General features: G+C 34.7%; 1 protein-coding gene across 2 annotated transcripts in view; it reads left to right on the top strand.

The window, feature by feature from the left end:
* Window positions 1–22,309, top strand: part of LOC126808648 (divergent protein kinase domain 1A) — a 29,158-nt gene extending 6,849 nt beyond the window's left edge. Inside the window, exons 2-7 of one of the 2 annotated variants that reach the window (XM_050533553.2) lie at window positions 1,136–1,212; window positions 3,256–3,367; window positions 9,563–9,679; window positions 12,504–12,611; window positions 17,163–17,381; window positions 17,789–22,309. In XM_050533553.2, the coding sequence (XP_050389510.1) occupies window positions 3,278–3,367; window positions 9,563–9,679; window positions 12,504–12,611; window positions 17,163–17,381; window positions 17,789–18,484 (1,230 nt within the window). In that variant the 5' untranslated portion in view covers window positions 1,136–1,212; window positions 3,256–3,277 and the 3' untranslated portion in view covers window positions 18,485–22,309. The remainder of the gene's footprint in view (window positions 1–1,135; window positions 1,213–3,255; window positions 3,368–9,562; window positions 9,680–12,503; window positions 12,612–17,162; window positions 17,382–17,788) is intronic. The other variant, XM_050533552.2, reaches the window with a different exon arrangement.
* Window positions 22,310–22,839: the final 530 nt, after the last annotated feature.

Genomic DNA, 22,839 nt, shown 5'->3' with positions numbered 1-22,839 from the left:
AATCCTTTATGCATTGTTCATCTATTGACGTGTCAGTTTTAATTACAACATTTACTTTTATCCTATTATCTGATTTTCCTTAAATATAACAAAATTGTACATTGATAGAGTTACTAGTTAGGATCCCTTACTTAGTGCAGTAACTGGCCTGTCAGTACTGTATGACGAAATATGTATATTTATGTTCCGGTATATTAAAGAATTGAAGAATCATTCAAAGTCTGTTCTATCCGAAGAGAGAATTTACTCTTCTAAAATAGTAAGATTGTGGATTTTAGTATATCTAAAAGGAGTTAAATTGCTATTCTTTGGCACCTAGAAGTCAACACTAATGGGTCTCAATGCATGTAATATGAATATATATATAAACTGATTTACATTCATTTGTTTCTGTTTTTATTGTAATTTCTAATTCATAATTATCGGAGAAATATGCATAGAATGCAATTTAAATGGCAGTCTTTGGCGTCTGGTTAATATTCCAGTTTGCTCAGTAGTCTTCCCTTGTGGGATATGAATAGCCTTGTTTATCCATTCACTTCATTAAAAATGGCATTCGAAAGCATTCAGGCTTGTGATTCATGTGCCAAGTTTCAAATTTTCTGTGTGTCTTAAATATTGGATATCAGAAGCCCATCTCTTTATGGTAAGATAACAACATCTATGTTGATTTAAATTGAACAATAAGTTGTGATTACATGACTGTGGATGATATTGAGTTAGAGACTTGGCTCCTTTAATGAAGGGAGGTACAAAATGTACCTGCTGTTTGTAGTTATACTGTATAACATCTTGACTGTAGGCTAGTGATGATTTTATTATATCTCAAAGCAGGGTAGGCAATTTGTTACTAGAGTTTTACTTCCACTTCCACCAAGGATGATATCGTAGACAAGTGTTTCCTGAGAAACTTACTAGAGGAAGCAGCCATAGGAGATAGGCTTGATCCAGTTTAACACATGACACAGTTATATGGAATACAAGTTATTTAAAGGATTTTATTTCAGTGACATTTCAACGAAGGTTCTCTCGTCTTTATCAAGCAAAGAAGGGAGATCCCTTGTCGGAACGTCGCTGAAATAAATCCGTTAAGTAACTTGTATTCCATATAATTGTGTCATATATTCTCCTTCAGTTACTAAATGCCACTTAAACAAATTGATCCAGTTTGATTTGGGTAAGACATAGTGTCTATGCAGGGAAATGCCCAAGGTAAGTCCTTGAGTTTTATTGAATCCCTTGCTAAAGACCCTTAAACAAAAGAATAAATATAACCCAACAAAATTATACATCATGGCTTTACTCTACCTGTGGGGGATGGTGAAGTGCTTTTTTCCCCTTTCTTTTTTTTTCCTTTAATAAACCTCTTCTGTGGTCTGGTGTTAATTAATGTTTATCGTGTGTTGTTATTGTGTTAATTAATGTTTATTTTGTGTGTTATTTTTGTGTTAATGTTTATTGCGTGTTGTTCGTGTCAATTAATGTTTATTGTGTGTGTTATTTTTGTGTTTGTGTTAATTAATGTTTATTGTGTGTGTTATTTTTGTGTTTGTGTTAATTAATGTTTATTGTGTGTGTTATTTTTGTGTTTGTGTTAATTAATGTTTATTGCGTGAGTATTTTTGTGTTCGTGTTAATTAATGTTTAATGTGTGTTGTTACTGTGTTCGTGTTAATTAATGTTTATTGTGACGTGTGTGTATTCACAGGGGCATGCTGGTTAATTTTATACTACATATATGTGGGGTTGGATCGCAGCGACGAAGTGTGATGGGTGAACACACACATCTTGGATTTTATTTACCGGTATGTAGATATGGAAAACTGTACAGTGTAGATCAAAAACCAAAAAACCCTAAATGCATAGAAATCGTGTTTAACGTCATTTCTCTCTATCTCTCCAGACTGAATATTTGAAGTTAATGTCAGATTTAGAAATAAATGTCATCCAAATCATAAAGTGAGATACATGTATGAAGCTGTATGAAGCATGAATAGAGTGTAATTTTCATACACAGTTCCTGAATTTATTTGCATTAGGGAATATTGATCAAATTTGTTCTGTTCTTTTGTTTGAGAAGTCTAGCTATGATTTGTGCAAATATGTTTTACTTTTATGAGCTAAACACTTCCCGTTTCATATTTCACATTTGAACATGAGATACTTTTATTGTCCAAATGACCTATCAAAATCGAGTAGTTTTCAGAATTGTGCCACTGTTACGAGCTACATCTTAAAGAGAGAGAAATGGTGTTTAAAGTCCCTTAGACACAAACCAGGTCATTTCAGGATTAACCTATAGTACAATTTTATTTCATTAATTTGCTTGTACATAGGTACAGTTGTCTTTAGTTGTTTGAGCTAGGACCTAAAAGAAAACCACGGACACAGAGAAAACCTACAAGGTTGGACAGACGATCCTACTCCCTGTCACGTACAATTGGGAAATCGAAACTATGACAAATTAATCATGACTGTACATGACAAAGATTAGGACTGTCTGCCCAACCTCGTAGGTTTTCTCTGTGTCTTCTGCTTTCCTCCCACTGCTATAGACCCCTACCCGCAAGCGAATTATTGAAATAAAATTGAACCATGTGTGAGTATCAAAATGACCTAGGTTTTGTCGAGTGGACGTTAAACCCCACACACACTCTCTCTCTCACTTGACTCAATGGAAGACCTTATGATATAAACGACACACGTTAAACAATTCAACCACCCAATCAAACAGAACCTTATACGAACCTAGAAACAGTTTTGTGGATTTCTTTTTATTGCAATATGTAAACTAGATTATAGGTGAAGGTGGAACTGATTAGAAACTACATTGAAGATTTGAAAAATTGAATATAAATCGGATTATATCGTATTATGCTTTTTGACCCATTTTAAGGTTCCAAAGCACAGCAGGGTTAGCTCCTTTAATGTCTAGCCAATTTTAGATTCTATTCCACTGACTCAAGGGAGTCATTGTGACTCAGTGAGTAAGATGTTGGCTCAATAACCAACCCATTTTAATCCATTTTAAGGTTCCAAAGAATAGAGGGTTAGCTCCTTTAATGTCCAGCCATTTTTAGATTCTATTCCACTGACTCAAGGGAGCCACAGTGGCTCAGTGATGAAGATGTTGGCTCAATAACCTGGAGGTCCTACGTTTATCTGTATTTTCTGGTGTATTTCACTATCCGTCATTGGAGAACATAGCCTGACAGTTAGAATCATAATAATAAATGTTATTTATATATTTGGTAGACGTGTGTAAGTTAAATTCGGTATGAAGTTAAAAAGAAGAAGAAGAGACAGTGATAGAAGTTTATATGAGATATGTCAACAACAGATTATATCTTCACTAAAAACATGTCAGGTTTGTCAAATAACAACTTTTATTCTATAACTACATTTAAATACAAGCAAATATCATTGAATACAGTCATCGAATATAGCCATTGAATAACCTATGGTTGTATTCAATTACTTGGACTTATACTACTTTTGTGCAGAATAAACTAACTTTAAGAATTACGTCAAACTGTAATGACGTCACCAGGGCGAACCTATGATGGATAGAACAGGGTATTTTGAGATTTGCATGTAGTATTCAATGGTCACTGAGTTCTATCTATTTATTTATTCAATCATATGTCTGAAAGAGTTACCATAAACCCTCTTTGATTTCATTCTCCCTAGCTGAAGCAGAGTTATCTTCTCGAGCAATTCACACAAGCCTCTGTTAAAGGACAATATTGGTGTCAGTCATTATCACATATGTAATAGAACTAATTAAACACGTTCCATATATAATTTTAACACAGAGATCATTGCTATGATAGCTGAGTAATACAGGTTTCCTGAATCGGAAGTGCCGAACGCCAAAGGAAAACACGAGGCATCCCTCTCAATAACTGACTGATGTGACGAGTGATAACAGATAAATGGCCGAATTTCTGCTCACTAATAATTCCTTCCAAGACCAAAAGTTGTGTGAGACTCTGATATCTGACAATTCATAAAAAGAATTGACTGCCACTAGATAAGAGAACACGAAAGAAAAACAGAAAAAGTCTGTGCATTACCATGTTTTTATAAGGTATAGAATGAATATAAGCAAGGGAATGTACAGACTATAATTTCTATTTTTCTCATCTTCTCTTATCTAATGACATTCAATTACTTTATTGAATTGTCAGGTATCCTCTTACAGTCCCGTATAACAACTCTTGGTCTTCGAAGGAATTATTAGTGAGCAGAAATTCGGCTGTGTATCTGTTATCACTCGCCACATCAGTCAGTTATATAGAGGCATGACTCGTGTTTTCCTTTGGCGTTTGTCACTTCCCGATTCAGGAAACCTGTATTACTCAGCTATCGTAGCAATGATCTCTATGTTAAAATTATATTTGGAATGTGTTTAACCAGCTCTATATCATATGTGATAATGACTGGCACCAATATTTTCCTTTAACAGCTCATAGACAGTGGTAAACAATTCCTGTGTAGGTCCCTACACGTAAAGGAACCCTTGACAGTTGAAATTTGAATTAAGGGTAGGCTGTTATGCTGCTATTTGGACAAAATTTCCTTCATATCACCCTGATTTGAATGTGCATGTCTTCATTCAACCAGTCATATCAGATAAGTAGGAAGTTAAACCCCATTTTATTTCTGTGAAAACCAAATAAATGAATATATATTTGTTTCTTGTTACTATATTAGAAAAACAAAACGGGGTCATTAGCCTACTAACAGTAAAATTATAAAGTGTTTAGAAATATACAGGAAATTCTTTCTCAAAAGGTTACAGGCTTTAAGGGATTTTAAATGTGTATTAAGAATTTTGCCATTCTGATTTTAACTACATGTATACACATGTTAAACATTTACTAAATGTCATTTGTGTTTGTCACATAGAAGCAGAGAATCAAAAAAACGCCACTTGACTAACTAACAGATCTAATGCACACGCCTTAATCGGATCAATGGCTGTTGATGATTAACCATAAAAATGGATATTTAAAGACTTTGTTTATTATTATAACAACGGCAATGACAATCGAGACTACAGTGTTATTGAAATGAGGATTTCTGAGCTCAGAGTGAAGTAATTTGACTGACATTTTCAACATATAATTCCCATTCATTATCTAGTTTTTAACTATTATAGTGAGAACTACCAACTCTTTATCTAATCTCCCATAATGCTGCTTTAACATTTAGAATCCTCTGCAAAAGATGTAAATGGGACATGGTCAAAACACACCAAAGCCGCTAACAGACTACACTTTATTATGTCCTTCATTTTGTCCATTTCAAAAAAATTTTTTTTTTTTACTTCATTACCATCATATATTCCCATTTATGCCCATTTGAAATGATCCCACAGGTTTTTTTTCAGTCTCTTGTATGTGTATTTTGGCAAGGCACAATGCATAGTCATTGGGATAGGGCAAAAAAAATATGCAGTCCCATGTACACATTGGTATGCACATAAAAGAATCCTTGACATATGGAATTTGGAATTAGTGTAGGCCATAGGCAAAATTTTCCCCACACTTTATAGCATATGTCCTTCCTTATTAGCCCAGTAAGACATTAAACTACATTTAAAGATAAAGTATGTATATATTTTAATACACTGTATTTGAAAGAGGGTGGAGTATTTTTATTAATATACAGTGTGAAGTGAACAACAGGAAATAAGTAAGGAAAATGTATATAAGAATTTTAAGTGTTTAGAGTTCTAGTAATTAGATATATTTTATTTATAACCATTTGCTTTATGCATCAACATAACTAGTGAAATGATGGCTTGGAGACTGGTTATGTTAATACTGTGATTTGATAAATTTAGAATAGGCTTACCCTGTTTCTTGAGAACTGTGTTTTTTTAAAAGTTTAGTAGAAGCGAATTCATTTTCTTGAGATCTCTGTGTTTTGAAAAGTTTAGTAGAAGCCAACTAAGTTTCCTGAGATCTCTTGTGTTATGAAAAGTTTAGTAGAAGCCAACTCAGTGTCTTCAGTTTTTCAATGGGACCTTGTAAGATATATTTTGGCCTTTGCTGTAAGGTGGGTTTCAGTTTTATAACAATTTATTGACAGCTAGGCTTCCAGTCTGATTAAAATTGGACGGCAATTACATTTCGTTTTATTGCCCTGCTCCCGGTCCAAGCGTAGTTATGGGAGGAATATTGAAACAGGCCACCATTTGTCCATCTCATAAACTTTTGAAAATATCTTTATGAAACACATAAACCTATTATAATAGTTGTGCTATTTCCTTATTAAAAGGGGGTTTGGATGGCCGAATGGTCAGCACGTGAGCGCTGTATCATTAGGTCTGTCATTGAGTCAACTGGCGTGGTTTCGAATCCCTGGTTGTACATGACAAGGAGTAGGGTCGCCTGTCCATCTCCGGGTCTTCCGGTTTCCTCCCGCTGCTAAAGACCCCTACGCGCATGCACATTATTGAAATGAAATTGAACCATGTGTTAGTCCTGAAATAACCTAGTTTGTGTAAAGAGGACGTTAACCCCCATTTCTCTCTCTCTCTCTCTCTCTCTCTCCTTATTAGAAATTTCTTTGATTTAATCATTTTTGGAGTTTCCATGGAAACAAATTTGATATTTTTTTTGATATACAAGGGTACACAATGTCGATGATTGAATTTTCTTGTATGTATGTTTTACTACATCATCAACTGACATATTTTCTTTATTTAAAGTAGGGGAAGGTAAATACGACAATTCTTCATAAAATACTCACACTACAATCCGTTAAACTTTTTGACCTAATGTGTGTCTATCGGTCAGTACAGCTACCATTTTCCAAAATGGTTGCCAAAATATGGCTTTTTGCCGTTATACTCCCAAAATTATGTGAGATATATGGCATATATATAATATTTCTTTTCAATGGTTTTCTGGGTCGCGGAATACGATGCTATATTCAGAAATGCAGTTGAAAGCGCCATAGTGGAAAAATAATCAAGGTATCAGTTTAAAAATCAGAAATTATTCTGACATTTTCAGCCACTGAAGCAATAGAGAAGCACAACGTACAAGAGCAGCAATAACATGTTGTAAGGAATGTAAGAAACTGATTGATTGAGAATGAGCATGCTTTCATACAATGAAAGGAGTAAAACAAACTTCTAAGAGTAAACAGATCAACCAAGAACAGATTTCAATAATGTATCGGCATCCTTTTCAACTCATTTCTGGTTTATGGCATTCCGTATAGAGGTTTTTAGCTCATCCACTGAAAATCGTTTGTACTTAAATTTACCACGAGGAAATTAAACTCGTTGCCTCTGAAGGATGTCCAGGCGATCGTGGTGCACAAATAGCTTATTTCGAAGAGTAATTGGTTTTCATTGAATTCGTCAAGTAAGTTTATATCCATCTCAGTTACTGCCTAAATGGCATGTTTCTAAATTTTGGATAGATTATTATTCATTTATATAAGAATAATAATCATTTTGAGGGTTTAATATAGAATTTGTTACCTAGATATAATTTTTGTATGGCAAATTCTTTTCTATGGACGAACATTTGCAAAACATCATATGTTTTTCAATCAAACATTCAGCTGGACATTTCCACTTTCAGTTGTGGACTATTAGAGTCGACATTCAGATGTGATCTTGTTGACTAATCAAACTATTCTATACATGGTGAATTATTGGTAAGCGTATATGGAAATAATTTCGTGGTCATTTTGGGGTTATAGCCATTTGGAATACAATTGTCTAATATGAATAAAACTATTCCTGGGAGGACATTTTGAGGATGGAGTTGGATAGGTTACATTGCAGGGTTAAAGATTGGAACAAAATAAATGACATCGTAATCAAAGTTTTTATAAATATAACTGGAGCCGAATATGGTGGGAAATAATTAGATCTCAGATCAACTTCAGACAGCTATTGGGCCTATGTAGAATTTCTTTCTTTGATTTATATTGTCAGTATTATCATCATGGAGTCTATTTCTTAATGACAGACCTACACATTACATAATAGAATTGAGAGAGAGAGAGCGCAATGGGGTTTAACGTCCACCCGACACAAACTAGGTGTTTTTGGGACTAATACATGAATGGTTCAACTCCATTTCAATAATTCACTTTGCACCTGGGAGGAAATCAGAGGACCCGGAGAAAAAACCCACAAGGTTGGACAGGCGACCCTACGTACTCCTTGTCAGGTACAACCGGGGAATAGAAACCACACCAATTGACTCAATGACAGACCTTATGATACAGTGCACATATGCTAACCATTCGGCCATCCAACCCCCCAAATTGAAAAAGAAGGGTATTATTAATGCCATACTTTTTTCTGAGCCAACTAGACTAATATAGACAGGGGTAAATTTTGCACTGATAATGGTACTACAGTCTACGAATATTTTGCTATTTCCAAGGGACCTTTAACGAGATGAGACCTGTGAACACCATAGATATCTTACTTCTTAACAAATTTGATCAACATCCAAGTTTTCCTTTCGGATGAGCTACTGTTGAGACATAGGTGCTTGGTTGGAAATTTTTATAATTGTTGAAATATTTATAACGGTGGTAATATTTATAATTTTTGGAAATTATTTATATGATTAAAGCTGGAATGCAATGATGAAGTCACAAGGTTTGTGACTGAATCAAGCGGCGCGGTTGCGATTTCCAGCTTGTACATGAGTAGGGTAGCCTGTCCAACCTTGTAGGTTTTCACCAGTTCCTCCAGTTTAATCCCACTGCTAAAGCCCCCTACATGCAAGCGAATTAATGAAATAAAATTGAACCATATGTTAATTCAAGAATGACCTAGTTTGTGTTGAGTGGACGTTAAACCTCGTGAGTTTCTCTGTGTCCTCATGTTTCCTCTCACTGCTAAAGACCCCTACGCGCAATCAAATTATTGAAATAAAAAATATACCAGATCTAAGAACAGTAATGTTTGTGTCAAGTGGGTGTGTTAAAACTCGCTCACCCTCATTCTGAGAAATCGCCACTCCTTGTACGCAAATATTGTAAAAGTAGGTAATACCATGGTTGTGGACAATCTAGAGGTCACAATTTTTATCTGGGTTTGATGAAACTTAAAATATATGTTTATATCCCAAAGATCTAGGTTCCTTTCGATACTTGCATTACAAGACCGGCTTAGATCGGAGCTTCCTGGATTATGACCTATGATTGTCCGGAAAATTGCTTATTTTTTTTTAACTTATTCTCTGTCCATCTCTTACTTCTTTCGAAATGTGGGCGTATCTTGGATGGCAATTGCTTATTAATGATTACTGTCAGAGATGTCACCCTTGATTCATGTGAAAAATCTTGGTAGATGCTCTATAGACTGAAGCTATTATCTAATTGATTTGAAATTTATATAGCATTAAAGTTTCTAAGAGAAAGAAACTTACTAATTCTCATTGTAATGACATTGATCAATTTGAAAAATCTTGTGGACACGATAAAGGCTAAAGTTATAGTCTGATTGACCTGGAAGCCCACATGTGGAAATTCCAATACAAATGTTTATGTTTTATTTTTATTTTTTTTACAGGTAAAAGATACAATAGTGATAGCTGTTACAGCCTTCTTCATCTTTATAATACTAGTTATTATCATACTGACAAGTAGAGTTAATCAATGTAACGGAAAACAAATTTTACAAAAACTGGTAAGTTTTATGATATTATCGTTTTCAATCAATGGATAACATTTTTTGAGCTGAAACCAGAATCTGTGCTGTTTTTTGGGATAATGTTATTCTACAGAGAGAGAGAGAGAGAGGGAAGGGGGGAGAGAGAGAGAGATCTACTGGACACAAACTAGGTCATTTCGGGACCAACTTGTGGTTCATTTTTATTTCATTAATTTCCTTAATTTCCTTTTGCGTAGGGGTCTTTAGCAGTGGGAGGAAACCCGAAGACTGAGAGAAAACCCATGAGGTTGGACAGGTTACCTTACTTCTTTTCAGGTATAAGTGGGGAACCGAAACCACGCCACAAACCGACGAATTGATTACTCAAACTGAAAATGAAGCCCCTACATATATGTTGTCTCTATCAGAACTTACCATGATAAAATTTGGTGAATAATTATATTTTGGGACAAAAATATTGAAAGGACACTAAGGCACCCCCGCCACCCACTCGTATGTCCTTTGTAATAGTATAGACATGATTTATATAACCACTAGGACTGGCAGTAAATATCAATATTGCCAATAATTGTCGGTAAAGCATTTTAAAGATTGATAAACGATACAGATTTGAATTATCGATAGTCATGCAATTATTGAAAGGGCACTAAAGCCCCACCCACTCCTATGTCCTTTGTAATAGTATAGACATGATTTATATAACCACTAGGACTGGCAGAAAATATCAATATTGCCAATAATCGTCCATAAAGCATTTTAAAGATTGATGATATATTGTTGAATCTTAATTATCAACGTCACACATTATCCATAGGTACACAAACACTCTTTAAACTTTTTTGGTTCCTGTTTTTATCCAGGTCAATATCGTGATAATCTGCGACATCAATTATTCATTTATCCTCTTGTTTTCTTGGTAAATATTGACCTGGTTATGAATTGTGATACAAATTGTAGCGTAGCACCTGAATCGGACCGTGACAGCAGTGGCAATACCCAGCACTAGCGACTGTATTATTTATATACTGATGAATACACAGTTGTTTTATTCATATAATGATAAATACACAGTTGTATTTATTTATATAATGATAAATACATAGTTTTATTTATATAATGATAAATACACAGTTTTATTCATATGATGAATACACAGTTGTTTTATTGTCCCCCGCCTTTCGACTATAGGGGACTATTAAAATGGGTTCGTCCGTCTGTCTGTCTGTCCGTCTGTCTGTCCGTCTGTCTGTCCGTCACACTTTTTGGGACACAATAACTCTCTTCCTAATTGAGCTAGAATGCTAAACTTGGTGTATGTGTTTATTAGGTCAATGCCTTGATGGAGTTCGAAGATGAGCATTTTCCGCTTAGGGTAAGCAGAGATAAGCAATTTGATTGGTTGATGCTTTGGGACACGATAACTCTCTTCCTAATTGGGCTAGAATGTTCAAACTTGGTGTATGTGTTGATTAGGTCAATGCCTTGATGGAGTTCGAAGATGAGCATTTTCCGCTTAGGGTAAGCAGAGATAAGCAATTTGATTGGTTGATGATTTGGGACACGATAACTTTTAATTGAGCTAGAATGTTCAAACTTGGTGTATGTGTTTATTAGGTCAATGCCTTGATGGAGTTCGAAGATGAGCATTTTCCGCTTAGGGTAAGCAGAGATAAGCAATTTGATTGGTTGATACTTTGGGGCACGATAACTCTCTTCCTAATTGAGCTAGAATGTTCAAACTTGGTGTATGTGTTGATTAGGTCAATGCCTTGATGGAGTTCGAAGATGAGCATTTTCCGCTTAGGGTAAGCAGAGATAAGCAATTTGATTAGATGAGCATTTTCCGCTTAGGGTAAGCAGAGATAAGCAATTTGATTGGTTGATACTTTGGGGCACGATAACTCTCTTCCTAATTGAGCTAGAATGTTCAAACTTGGTGTATGTGTTGATTAGGTCAATGCCTTGTTGGTTGATGCTTTAGGACAAGATAACTTTGATAGAGAGTGATGAAACTTAAGTGTATAGTTGATAATCAGTTTGATTGCTTGATACTTTAAAAAAAATAAATGTGCGATAAATTAATGTGTCATCTATTTATTTTGGTATTTTGGCGGGGGACATCAGCCTCACTGTTGGCTTGTTTATATAATGATGAATACTCGGTTGTTTTATTTATATAATGATGAATACACAACTATATAGTGATGAATACACAGTTTTTTTATTTATATAGTGATGAATACACGGTTGTTTTATTTATATAATGATAAATACACAGTTGTTTTTATTCGTATAGTGATGAATACACAGTTTTATTTATATTATGATAAATACACAGTTTTATTCATATGATGAATACACAGTTGTTTTATTTATATAATGATGAATACACAGTTGTTTTTTTTATATAATGATGAATACACAGTTGTTTTATTTATATAATGATAAATACACAGTTGTTTTTATTCGTATAATGATGAATACACAGTTTTATTTATATTATGATAAATACACAGTTTTATTCATATGATGAATACACAGTTTTTTTATTTATATAATGATGAATACACAGTTGTTTTATTTATATAATGATGAATACACAGTTGTTTTATTTATATAATGATAAATACACAGTTGTTATATTTATATAATGATAAATACACAGTTGTTTTATTTATATAATGATGAATACACAGTTGTTTTATTTATATAATGATAAATACACAGTTGTTATATTTATATAATGATAAATACACAGTTGTTTTATTTATATAATGATAAATACATAACTGTATTATTTATATAATGATGAATATATGTTTGTATTATTATGTTTTAGTGTGAAGAATATAGACGTAATGAAATCAGTGGTAGTATGTGTTATCGTCTCTGTATAGACAGAGTTATACATCTAACCAACTGTATAAATGACCAACAACATTTCAAGGTATTAATTAATATTCTTTGTTTTAAAATACCAGTATCCACAGAAAATTATTGTTTTCTACATGCCTCTTTCTGATCAGCAGATGATCAAATCCATTAAAAGATTTCCACAGAAATTTGTTCATTCTCTATCCATGATCGAACCTGAAATGAAATGGAGTTTAACGTCCTACTTTTGTGCACCGACTGGGCTAATGTAGACGACCATATGCCAGTTTGCTATGATGAGGAAAATTTTGCCCGGTTAGCAGTGTTATGATCTACTCTTATACCGAATTCCAACTATCAAGGGTTTTTTATGTGCACGCCAATGTATACAAGGGACCTCGGTTTTTCGTCACAAGTACATATTGGTGTGCACGTAAAAGACCCTTTTAAGGTTTGAATCGATATAAAAGTAGGCTGTAGTACACTGTATGGCATATGCCCATCTTCATTAGCTCAGTCGGGGCATAACAGTATGATGCTAAACTCCTGTTTCATTTCTTATAGACAAAAAAAGACCTCCAATCTGATTAAAACACAGATCCTATTTCGTTTTGTTTTTTTATAGTTCAAAATTTAGTTTTACTTGTCTTTACTACACTAGGATCTAGGAGAGTTGTTATACCGGCATTTTGGTTGAAGTGAGGGATAAGCCATTGAAACGGTCTGTTACGTCAATTTCTTGGCTTTTCATGCACGGAACAGTGGGTAACCCACTAGAAACGTCAACGATGATTGATTAATCAATGTCTTGACGTCATTGGGTCAAAAGCCGCTCGTATGACCCCTGACACGACCTTCAAGTACAACTTGTCATATCTTCATGTAGTGTAGGCCATCTAAAGTATAAAAAAAAAACGAAACAAAATATGTATTTTAATCAGATTGAAAGACCTCATAATATGTCCACAATAAATCTACAAACTCATCTTTGCAAAAAACTAAATGACAGTGAAAATGACAGTTTGATGAAATGTAGTTTAAAACAAAGAAAATGAATGGGGGATACCCTAGTTAAGATTTTGTCAAGTTCGGCTGTGAATGTAATGGAAAGTATTCATCAGCTGTAGGAATTCTTGTAATTTAGAATTTCCATTTGTCCAGATGAGAAAGATATCATCTATAACTGGACAAAGACTAATGGTTTGAAAGGTACTTTAACATAACTTGTTCTGGTTCACTTAGGAAAACACAAGCGAAGCTTGGTGCTACTTTGGTGCCCATACTAGTGCCTCCTATTTGAAGGTAGTGTTTGTTGTTAAAAACAAAGTTGTTTTTGGTTAATACAAGTTTGAGAAGTCAATTGGGTATGTAGAGTGAATTCTCCAATCTGGTTGATGTGTGAGAATACTTTTGGCTATTGCTCTTAAGCCTTTGTTAGTGGAGATGTTGGTATAGAGAGAGGTAACATTCATGGTAACGAGAATAACATTGTTTTCTTGTGTTAAGTCGATGGATTTTAATCTTTGGACAAAGTGGATGGTGTCTCTAATGTAGCTAGGATAACGAGGGACGAAATGTTTTATATGTTCGTCTATGAAACTACTGATGAATTCAGTGTGGATTCCATTGCCACTAATAATTGGCCTACCTGGAACTTTGCCAGGTTCACACGTTTTGCGTATCTTAGGTAGGAGATAGAAACAACCTAGTTTGGGTTCGTCAACAGATCTCTAAATGATGTCTGTTTCCCAACCTCTCAGCCAAAGAGGCAGTGGTAACGTCCTTCTGAGAATACTAAATTCTGTTTGAAAATACCTTAAGAGTCCTAAAGGTGACAAGCCCACATGAAGTCTTCCCTAGGAACTCCAAATGATGTCTAAAAGGAAATTTAACTTTGCTCTTTCTTATATAGAAAGTATAGATGTGTCAGCTATTAGGGTGAGACAATTACAATTTTTGGGTAAGTGTTTTTTATGGGGTCCGTTTTACATCAACATTATTCTATTTAATTGGACTAATCTGTGGACAAGATGACTAAACCATATTACCCTGTTTCCAGCAATCGATGGTGGCAGGAAATGTCTGTGAGTTAGTCTACGAAACTTGGATTTTGCGAAATATCTACTTTCTCACAGAGCACCTTTCATAGAACTAAAATAAACCCTGTAGTATCCCACAGGACCCACCACTAACTTCTCAGCTTTCAGAAACAGATTTATTTCATTCATCCATTTATTTCTAGCTTAGTTTAAGATATTAAACTTTTACTTTTCATTTTCTTTCTCCTCTATCAATCTTACACTTCTTTTCCTGTTACTATCTATATTGCGTCGTATCTACACTCTAAAAATATACCTCTCTAATTAAGTTTTGGCACATTTCGACACCTGGCCTTATTTTACACCTCGGTTTTCTAGGTTATACAGATTCCAAACCCTGATACAAGGCAAACTGCTAAATAGGAATAACTGTCTTAATTGGGCATTTTATCTACTCGAAATGTAGTATAATTTAAATATCACAGATTGGAAATCCTAATTTTTTTTTCATAGTATATTTACATTTCATTCTATATCTGTCTCATATCTGTCAAAACCCCGGTACAAGGCAAACTGCTAATTAGGGATAGCTGGTCTAATTGGCCATTTTATCTAGGTACTCGAAATGTAGTTTAATACGCATTAGAAATCCTATTTGTTTGTTTTTTTGTTGGGTTAATGTCCTCCCTGAGAAAATTGCAAGCTATAATATTAATTACTGACTCAAATCAGGCCCGGCACAGTCTACAGTAGGTATTTTAGAGCTATGGTCGGCAAATTTTTTTTCAGGGGGGGAGGGGGCAAAACCTTTTTTCAGAGGGGCATTGCCCCCCCCTTGCTACGGGCCTGACTCAAATTAGCCCACAACAAATTAAACGACTACTTTGGTGGACTGTTGTCTGCTGCCAGACTCCCCATTCATCAAGTGCAAAACATAATAAAAGCCACATTATTGATATTTATAGTCGTAACAAATTGTTCCCTTCGAGTAACTCGAACAATATAATGATTGTTATACGCCGTCATTGAAATGTGGACGTATATTGCCATCGCCCTTGTCTGTCTGTCTGTCGGTCGGTCGGTCCATTGTCCACAATTTCTTGTGAACGCTCCAACGCCAAAAATTATCATTCAATTGTTTTAAAATTGATATATGTTGTTTACATTAGTGAGATGAAGAAGCCTATTTAATTTTAATAATTTCCGTTTATTACGTCTAGAGTTACGGTCCTTGCTTCACTTTGTTGAACCTTGTGAACACTGTTAACGCCAAAAGTTATTTCCCAATCTTTGTGAAATTTATTTGCATGATTTAAAATAGTGAAACAAAGAAGCTTATTGAATTTCAGTAATTTCCGTCGATTACGTCTAGAGTTATGGCCCTTGTTTCACTTTATTGAACCTCGTGAATGCTCTAACGCCAAAAGTTATCATCCGATCTTTCAGAAATTTATATGCAATATTTAAATTAGTGAAAAGAAGAAGCCTATTGAACTTCATCCATTTCCGTTTACTAAATCTAAAGTTATGGCCCTTGTTTCACTTTATTGAACCTTGTAAACCCTGTTAACGCCAAAAGTTATCACCCAATCTTTGTGAAATTTATATGCATGATTTAAACTAGTGAAACGTAGAAGCCTATTGAATTTCAGCAATTTCCGTCAATTACTTCTAGAGTTATGGCCCTTGTTTCACTTTGTTGCACCATGGGAACACTCTTCCGATCTGTATTCTGTATGAAGTTGACATGTGTCATTTAAATTAGTCAAAAGAAGAATCCTATTGAATTTCAGCAATTTCCGGTTATTACTTCTAGAGTTATGGCCCTTGTTTCACTTTGTTGCACTTTGTGAACGCTCTAACCTCTAAAGTTAACTGCCGATCTGTATAAAATTTATATGTGCCATTTAAGTCAGTAAAAAGAACAATCCTATTGAATTTCAGCAATTTCCGTTTATTACGTCTAGAATTATGGCTCCTTTTTACTTTATTGAACCTTGTGAACGCCCTTGTTTGACTTTGTTCAACCTTGTTAATGCTCAATTGATAAAAGTTATCTTCCGATATGTATGAAATTTATATGCATCATTTGAATTTGTGAAACAGGTCTATTGAATTTCAGCAATTTCCGTCAATAATTTCTAGTTATGGTGATTGTGAACCTTGTGAACGTTTGAATGACAAAAGTGATCATGTGATTGTATGAAATTTATATACATTATTTAAATTAGTAAAACAAAAAATCATGTCAAATTTCAACAATTTCTGTAGATTACTTCCAGAGTTGAGACCCTTGTTTCAGTTGGTAGAACCTTGTGAACCCTCAAACGACAAAATTTATAATCTGATCTGTATGGAACTGTTTTGTTAAGGCCCCCAATTACCTACAATAGAATAAATATGAGACAACCCTTGTTGACCGCTTGAATGATTTAGCTGCTGTGGGCGTATGTTTTGTTGCCTGGCAATCTATCTTTGATAACAAATATACCTTTCTGGTAGTTTTGATTTATTGTCATGTATTTATTGTTAAACACCATTAGTTTGGTTTCGTTGGTTATTATTTTGATGTTTTTATTTTTCAGACATTCCTAACTCCAGATAATTTATTAATTCGAGCACCAGTTTCTCTATTACATCCAGATAGCCAACTCAAGTTACCAGTAGGCTTGTCGATAGAGTCCTTTACTCAAGACAGTTCAACATATCTTACTAGTAGACTTGGTCATTCCAGTTCTAGCTATAATCATCAGGATCTCATCAATAGGCTTCTTCAATTTGCTGACTTCAATGAAAATAAAGAGGTAAGCATTTTTGCTCTGTTGTGTGATATTTTATACGTCCTACTTGTGCAGAGACATTTTGAAATTTTGTAGCTTGCGATTCTTTTTTATGTTTTTTTGGTCTCTTCAGTAATTAACCCATCACTCTTAATTATCCACGTCATACATTATCCATAGGTACACAAACACTCTTAAAAATTGTTTTGGTCTTTATTTTGATCCACATCAATATCACGATATAAAAGTTTTATTTCTACGACATTGACAGCACCTGAATCGCAATACGTTTCATGACTGCAGTAACCTAGCACACGGATAGAAAACAATGTAATTTGACTGGATGACAGACCTTATGATCTAATGTGCCCACAACATACAACCTCACCCTCCCTTAAAAAGTTAATTCTTTTATGTTTTCTTTATTCCAGTTAAGTCTTGGTGAAGTCCAATCACTATGGCAACTAATGAACAATGAAGAATTCCTACTTCTGTACCTCTTTCATAAACAGTCAGCCATGTTAAATATCAATGGCACTTGTGGCAGTCTGTACGGACTTCAATTCCATCATTCATACATGTTATATGATAAGGAAAAACGGACCATCCTTTCCTCCCTTTCTGAGAATGCATATCGTTGGGGTCTACCGGCGTGGAAAAATCGTGTCAAAGTGGTGTTAGGTTTGCTAGAACTAGCAGATGGTTTAGCAGAAACGGAAGGAGTGCGTTTTTATTTATGTAATATTAAACCAAATAAACTGGGACACACGGCAGATCATGAGGTCGTACTAAGTGACCTGAGTGAATTGAAATCTAGTAAAATGATAGCCGACATTATGTCTAATAAGACGTGCGGGAGTGACGGAGATTGTGTATACACCAGATACTGTCAGAGCACCTGCGATCTAAGTACGGGAAAATGCACAGGGAATATAATTCAGCCAACTTTGTGGTATATTTGTGATATTGTACGTGATTATCTTCTGTACGACACTGTTCAACCTATACATTACGATTTAAAACGTTATTTGGACAAATGTATGGAAGTACAACCAGGCATGATGGGATTTTCGGCCTTCCTTGCAGATTTCAGAACATTTTTATGGGAATTCATTAACATTGAATAACAAGGAGCCCTTATCCTATTTCAGAATGCATTTATGGGATTTTATTATCAAATATCCACGGGTCTGCATGGTAAATTTATCACTCGTCACATCAGTCAGTTATATAGAGTGATGACTCGTGTTTTCCTTTGGCGTTCGGCACTTCCGATTCAGGAAACCTGTATTACTCAGCTATCGGAGCAATGATCTGTGTTAAAATTATATTTGGAATCTGTTTAACCAGCTCTATCACATATCTGATAATGACTGGCACCAATAGTGTCCTTTAATAGTTTTTATGGGCGTATATTCTTAATAGTTTTTGTGGGTGTGTCTTTATGCATGTGTCTTCTTAATAGTTTTTGTGGGTGTGTCTTCGTGCGTTTGTCTTTTTAATAGTTTTTTGTGGGTGTGTGTTTGTTAGAATTAAGGTTGTGATGTGTGACGCTAGTCTCCATGTATATATCATCTAAGGATGCAGCGATACCCCAGGGATTACGATTAATCGCGATTATTGGGTCAGGCGAAAAAATAATCACCTCCTTTCTCAATAATCGTTGTATAACGATATATCATGATTATTTTTAAAATAATCGCCATTATGATTTAGGAGAATCAAATTCATAAAATTTGAAAAGTATTATGTATTTTTTTCAGCTGAATTCTCATCAAAATGACAGTAGGATAATAAAACATCTCGCTTAAACAGTTTCTAGTTACCCCACGCAGTGTTGAGCAGAGTCTTTGTCATAGAAACCAACTCCACTGGCCCAATTGTTGACCATTGATTATCCAGTTGGCAACTATGTCTGGATAATATTTCTTTTATTTACGTTAGAAACAATGGCTGGCGAACAAGAAGACTGTTACGCTTTTATTAGTTTTAATAATCGTGATAATGAATCCTTCAAGCATGATTATTTGAATTATCATTATAAATGATCTCATAATAATCCAAGATATCACAATTATTCATTGTGCAATAATCATGATTTATCACGATCATTTTTGTAATATATCGTTGCATCCTTAATACCATCTAACTAGATAATATATCAAAAATCCTAGTACATCCCAACCAGCTACATGTACATCCCAGCTAGCTACATGTATTTCCTAGTCAGCTATATGTACATCCCAGTCAGCTACATGTACATCCCAGCAAACTACATGTACATCCCAATCAGCTACATGTACATTTTTGTAATATATCGTTGCATCCTTAATACCATCTAACTAGATAATATATCAAAAATCCTAGTACATCCCAACCAGCTACATGTATTTCCCAGACAACTACATGTACATCCCAGACAACTACATGTACATCCCAGTCAGCTACATGTACATCCCAGCAAACTACATGTACATCCCAATCAGCTACATGTTCATTTCAGCTAGCTGCATATTGTATCTCCCAATCAGCTACATGTACATCCCAGCAAACTACATGTACATCCCAATCAGCTACATGTACATTGCAGCTAGCTACATGTATCTCCCAATCAGCTACATGTGTATCCCAGCAAACTACATGTATATCCCAGTCAGCTACATGTATATCCCAGCTAATGTACATTTATATATATCCAAGTTAGCTAGATATATCAAAGACAATGTTCCTTGTGAGACCCTCAGTCTTGCCTCACTCACAAAGAGCAGCAACACTGGAAAATTCAAGGGATTGAACCCTAGATCTCTTGTCTGTGAGCTAGCTCCTTTCAATGAAAATATCTTGAACAGTTTATACAAAATGCTATGCAAATCATACTGGGGTGGACCAACGGACAGGGTACATTTCAGTATCCCTTCTTTAACTTTATTCGTAAATGGGGGTTAAACTTTATACTGTTCTGCTTCGACTGAGCTAATAAAAATGGGCATACTCCATACAGGGTGCCTTGAGGGAAATTTTACCTGGACAGCAGTTGTACAGCCTAATCCTATATCGAATTTCAAGTGCCAAGGGTTCTTTTACATGCACGTCAATGTGTACACACAGGCCCTCAGGTTTTCATCCCAACCAAACAACTGTACCTTGTCCATTGCCTGGGGGAAGTACTCCGGAAAATTTGGTTTGGTGCAGTATAAGAGTTTTTTTAGATGCCTACATTGACATTTGACATGATTTCATTGAAGATTATGTTCAGACCATGTGAACCCTTTTGGCCAATGGAATTGTCTGTATTGGTACACATGGCTTCATTAGGTGATGAATTATGTCAATACCATTTTCATTAACATTAGATTTAGCCAATAATACTACCCTCCCCCCCCCCCCCATAAAATGAAAAGAAAAATTGGTTTGTAAAATGCCAACAAAATAATGTGATCAGTCTTGTTGAATCAAAATTAAGGCAGAAAATTAAAATACCCTTGGGTCAAGTAGCTTTAAAAAAAAAATTCAGGCATTATTTACTTGGTATACAATAATCGCTTGTTGCCTAGTCAGCTAAGATGTCTTTTGGGAAGACCAACGGAAACCAAAGAAATGGAACATTTTAATGTAATGAAATAGGGTTTTAACATACATTATGCAAGAGCTAAATCTGTCTATTGCAGGTCTTTCTATGGGCCTGAAATGTTATCTAAATTGTTAATTAGACATTAATTAACTTATCCAAACCATATTCAACTCTAGATGGCATCGCTAGCCTGCGATCTTAAGTGGATTGTGAGCCGATTTACTGCATCCCTTTCCTTCTCGATTAAACGATTAAATAGATAATCGAGACTATTCGCTTAGTTTTCGGTTCATAGTGGATCAATTTGAATGAAATTTTCAGCAAATTGCGTTTACTATTTTAACTATTATAGTGAAAACTGCCAACTCGTTTTCGAATCTCCAATAATGTATCTTTAACATTTTACTGTTCTCAGCAATGATGACGGGCATTAATCATGCAGTGTGGGCATGGTCAGGTCTAAATATTAAGGCCACCTGCAGATCTCGTCAAGGTCATGAGATGTAAACACGTCATTGTTGCCGAGTATTAAGGGTTAGCCCCGTTTACATCTTGTGATCTTTGACCAAATCTGCAGTTGACCTTAATTTTTAGACCTGACCATGCAGTGTGCTATGACAACAGGAAACTAGTCAGGGAATTTTTTTTTTTTTTAATAATATTTTATTCGGTCTGAATGGGATTGGTGAACAGGCTTAGCCTATGTAAAGCCCTCTCCCACTAAGCCACCGTTGTTCCCTTTTTTTGAGGAAATGGAACTCGCAATAATACATGCATTTAAAATAAATTCCTTACCTTAACCAAATCACATTCCTCAAATTACATTCTTGGTATACAGAGAACTGCCAATGTGAGATAATAAGGTTTATGATCTTGGGGTACAGAAAACTCTGGGAATGGGGTTTACAGTCTCTATACTTTCAGATTAATTATTTGTTTATGATTAGAGATGCATTACCAGTATGTAAAATCTAAATGGATAATCAAGACTTTGTTTATTGTCATAGCAATGATACTCGACAAACAAGACTATCTACACTATATTTCGTTAAAACTTCAAACACTCCTACATGTAACTGCACTCAGAATAAAGAAATTTGACTGAAATATATCTATTTTTGAACAATTACATCAAGAATGATCATAATGCATCTTTAGCAATCTGAGGAGTGTGATAAGATACATAAGTTATAAATTATTATATATATAGTTATTGTTTTCATGTTATTTAAGGGTGAGTATATGGTGTATTAATTTATCATATATTATCAACATATCTACATGTATATCATTGTTTTTATATTATTTCTATAGTTATTATTGATATCTGTGAGTCGTTATTGTTATATCCATGGGTTATAATAAACGGTTATAAATAAACAGATTGTTTTGTATTGCTTAAACATACATTATGCAAGAGCTAAATCTGCCTATTACAGGTCTTTCTTTAGGCCTGAAATGTTATCTAAGTTATTAATTAGACATTAATTAACTTATCCAGACCATAATCAACTCTGGATGTCATCACTAGCCTGCAATATTTACTGGATTGGGATCCGATCTGCTGCTCAACGGTCATTTATTATTAAATCAAAAAATGAATAATCAAGACTATGTTTTTTTTATCTTACGGACTTTAGTAATGATGATGGAGGCTAGGCCTAAAATTCAATCGCTAAATTCTCGGTTCAGAGTGGATCAATTTGACTGAAATTTCCAGCATATTCCCTTTATATTATCTAGATTTTATACGCCCACATTTTCATGTGGACGTATATTGTCACAATTTTTATCCGATTTCAATGAAACTTGAAATATAGGTTTATCACACTAAGATCTCGGTTCCTTTCGATATTGGCATGTATCGGACCGTAACTTCATGGATTATGGCTCCTGATTGTACGAAAAATC

The sequence above is a fragment of the Patella vulgata genome, chromosome 1 (genome assembly GCF_932274485.2).
Source record: "Patella vulgata chromosome 1, xgPatVulg1.2, whole genome shotgun sequence".
Lineage (NCBI taxonomy): Eukaryota > Metazoa > Mollusca > Gastropoda > Patellidae > Patella > Patella vulgata.
The sequence above is the reverse complement of the archived record's forward strand: the minus strand, read 5'-3'. Positions and strand labels throughout refer to the sequence as shown.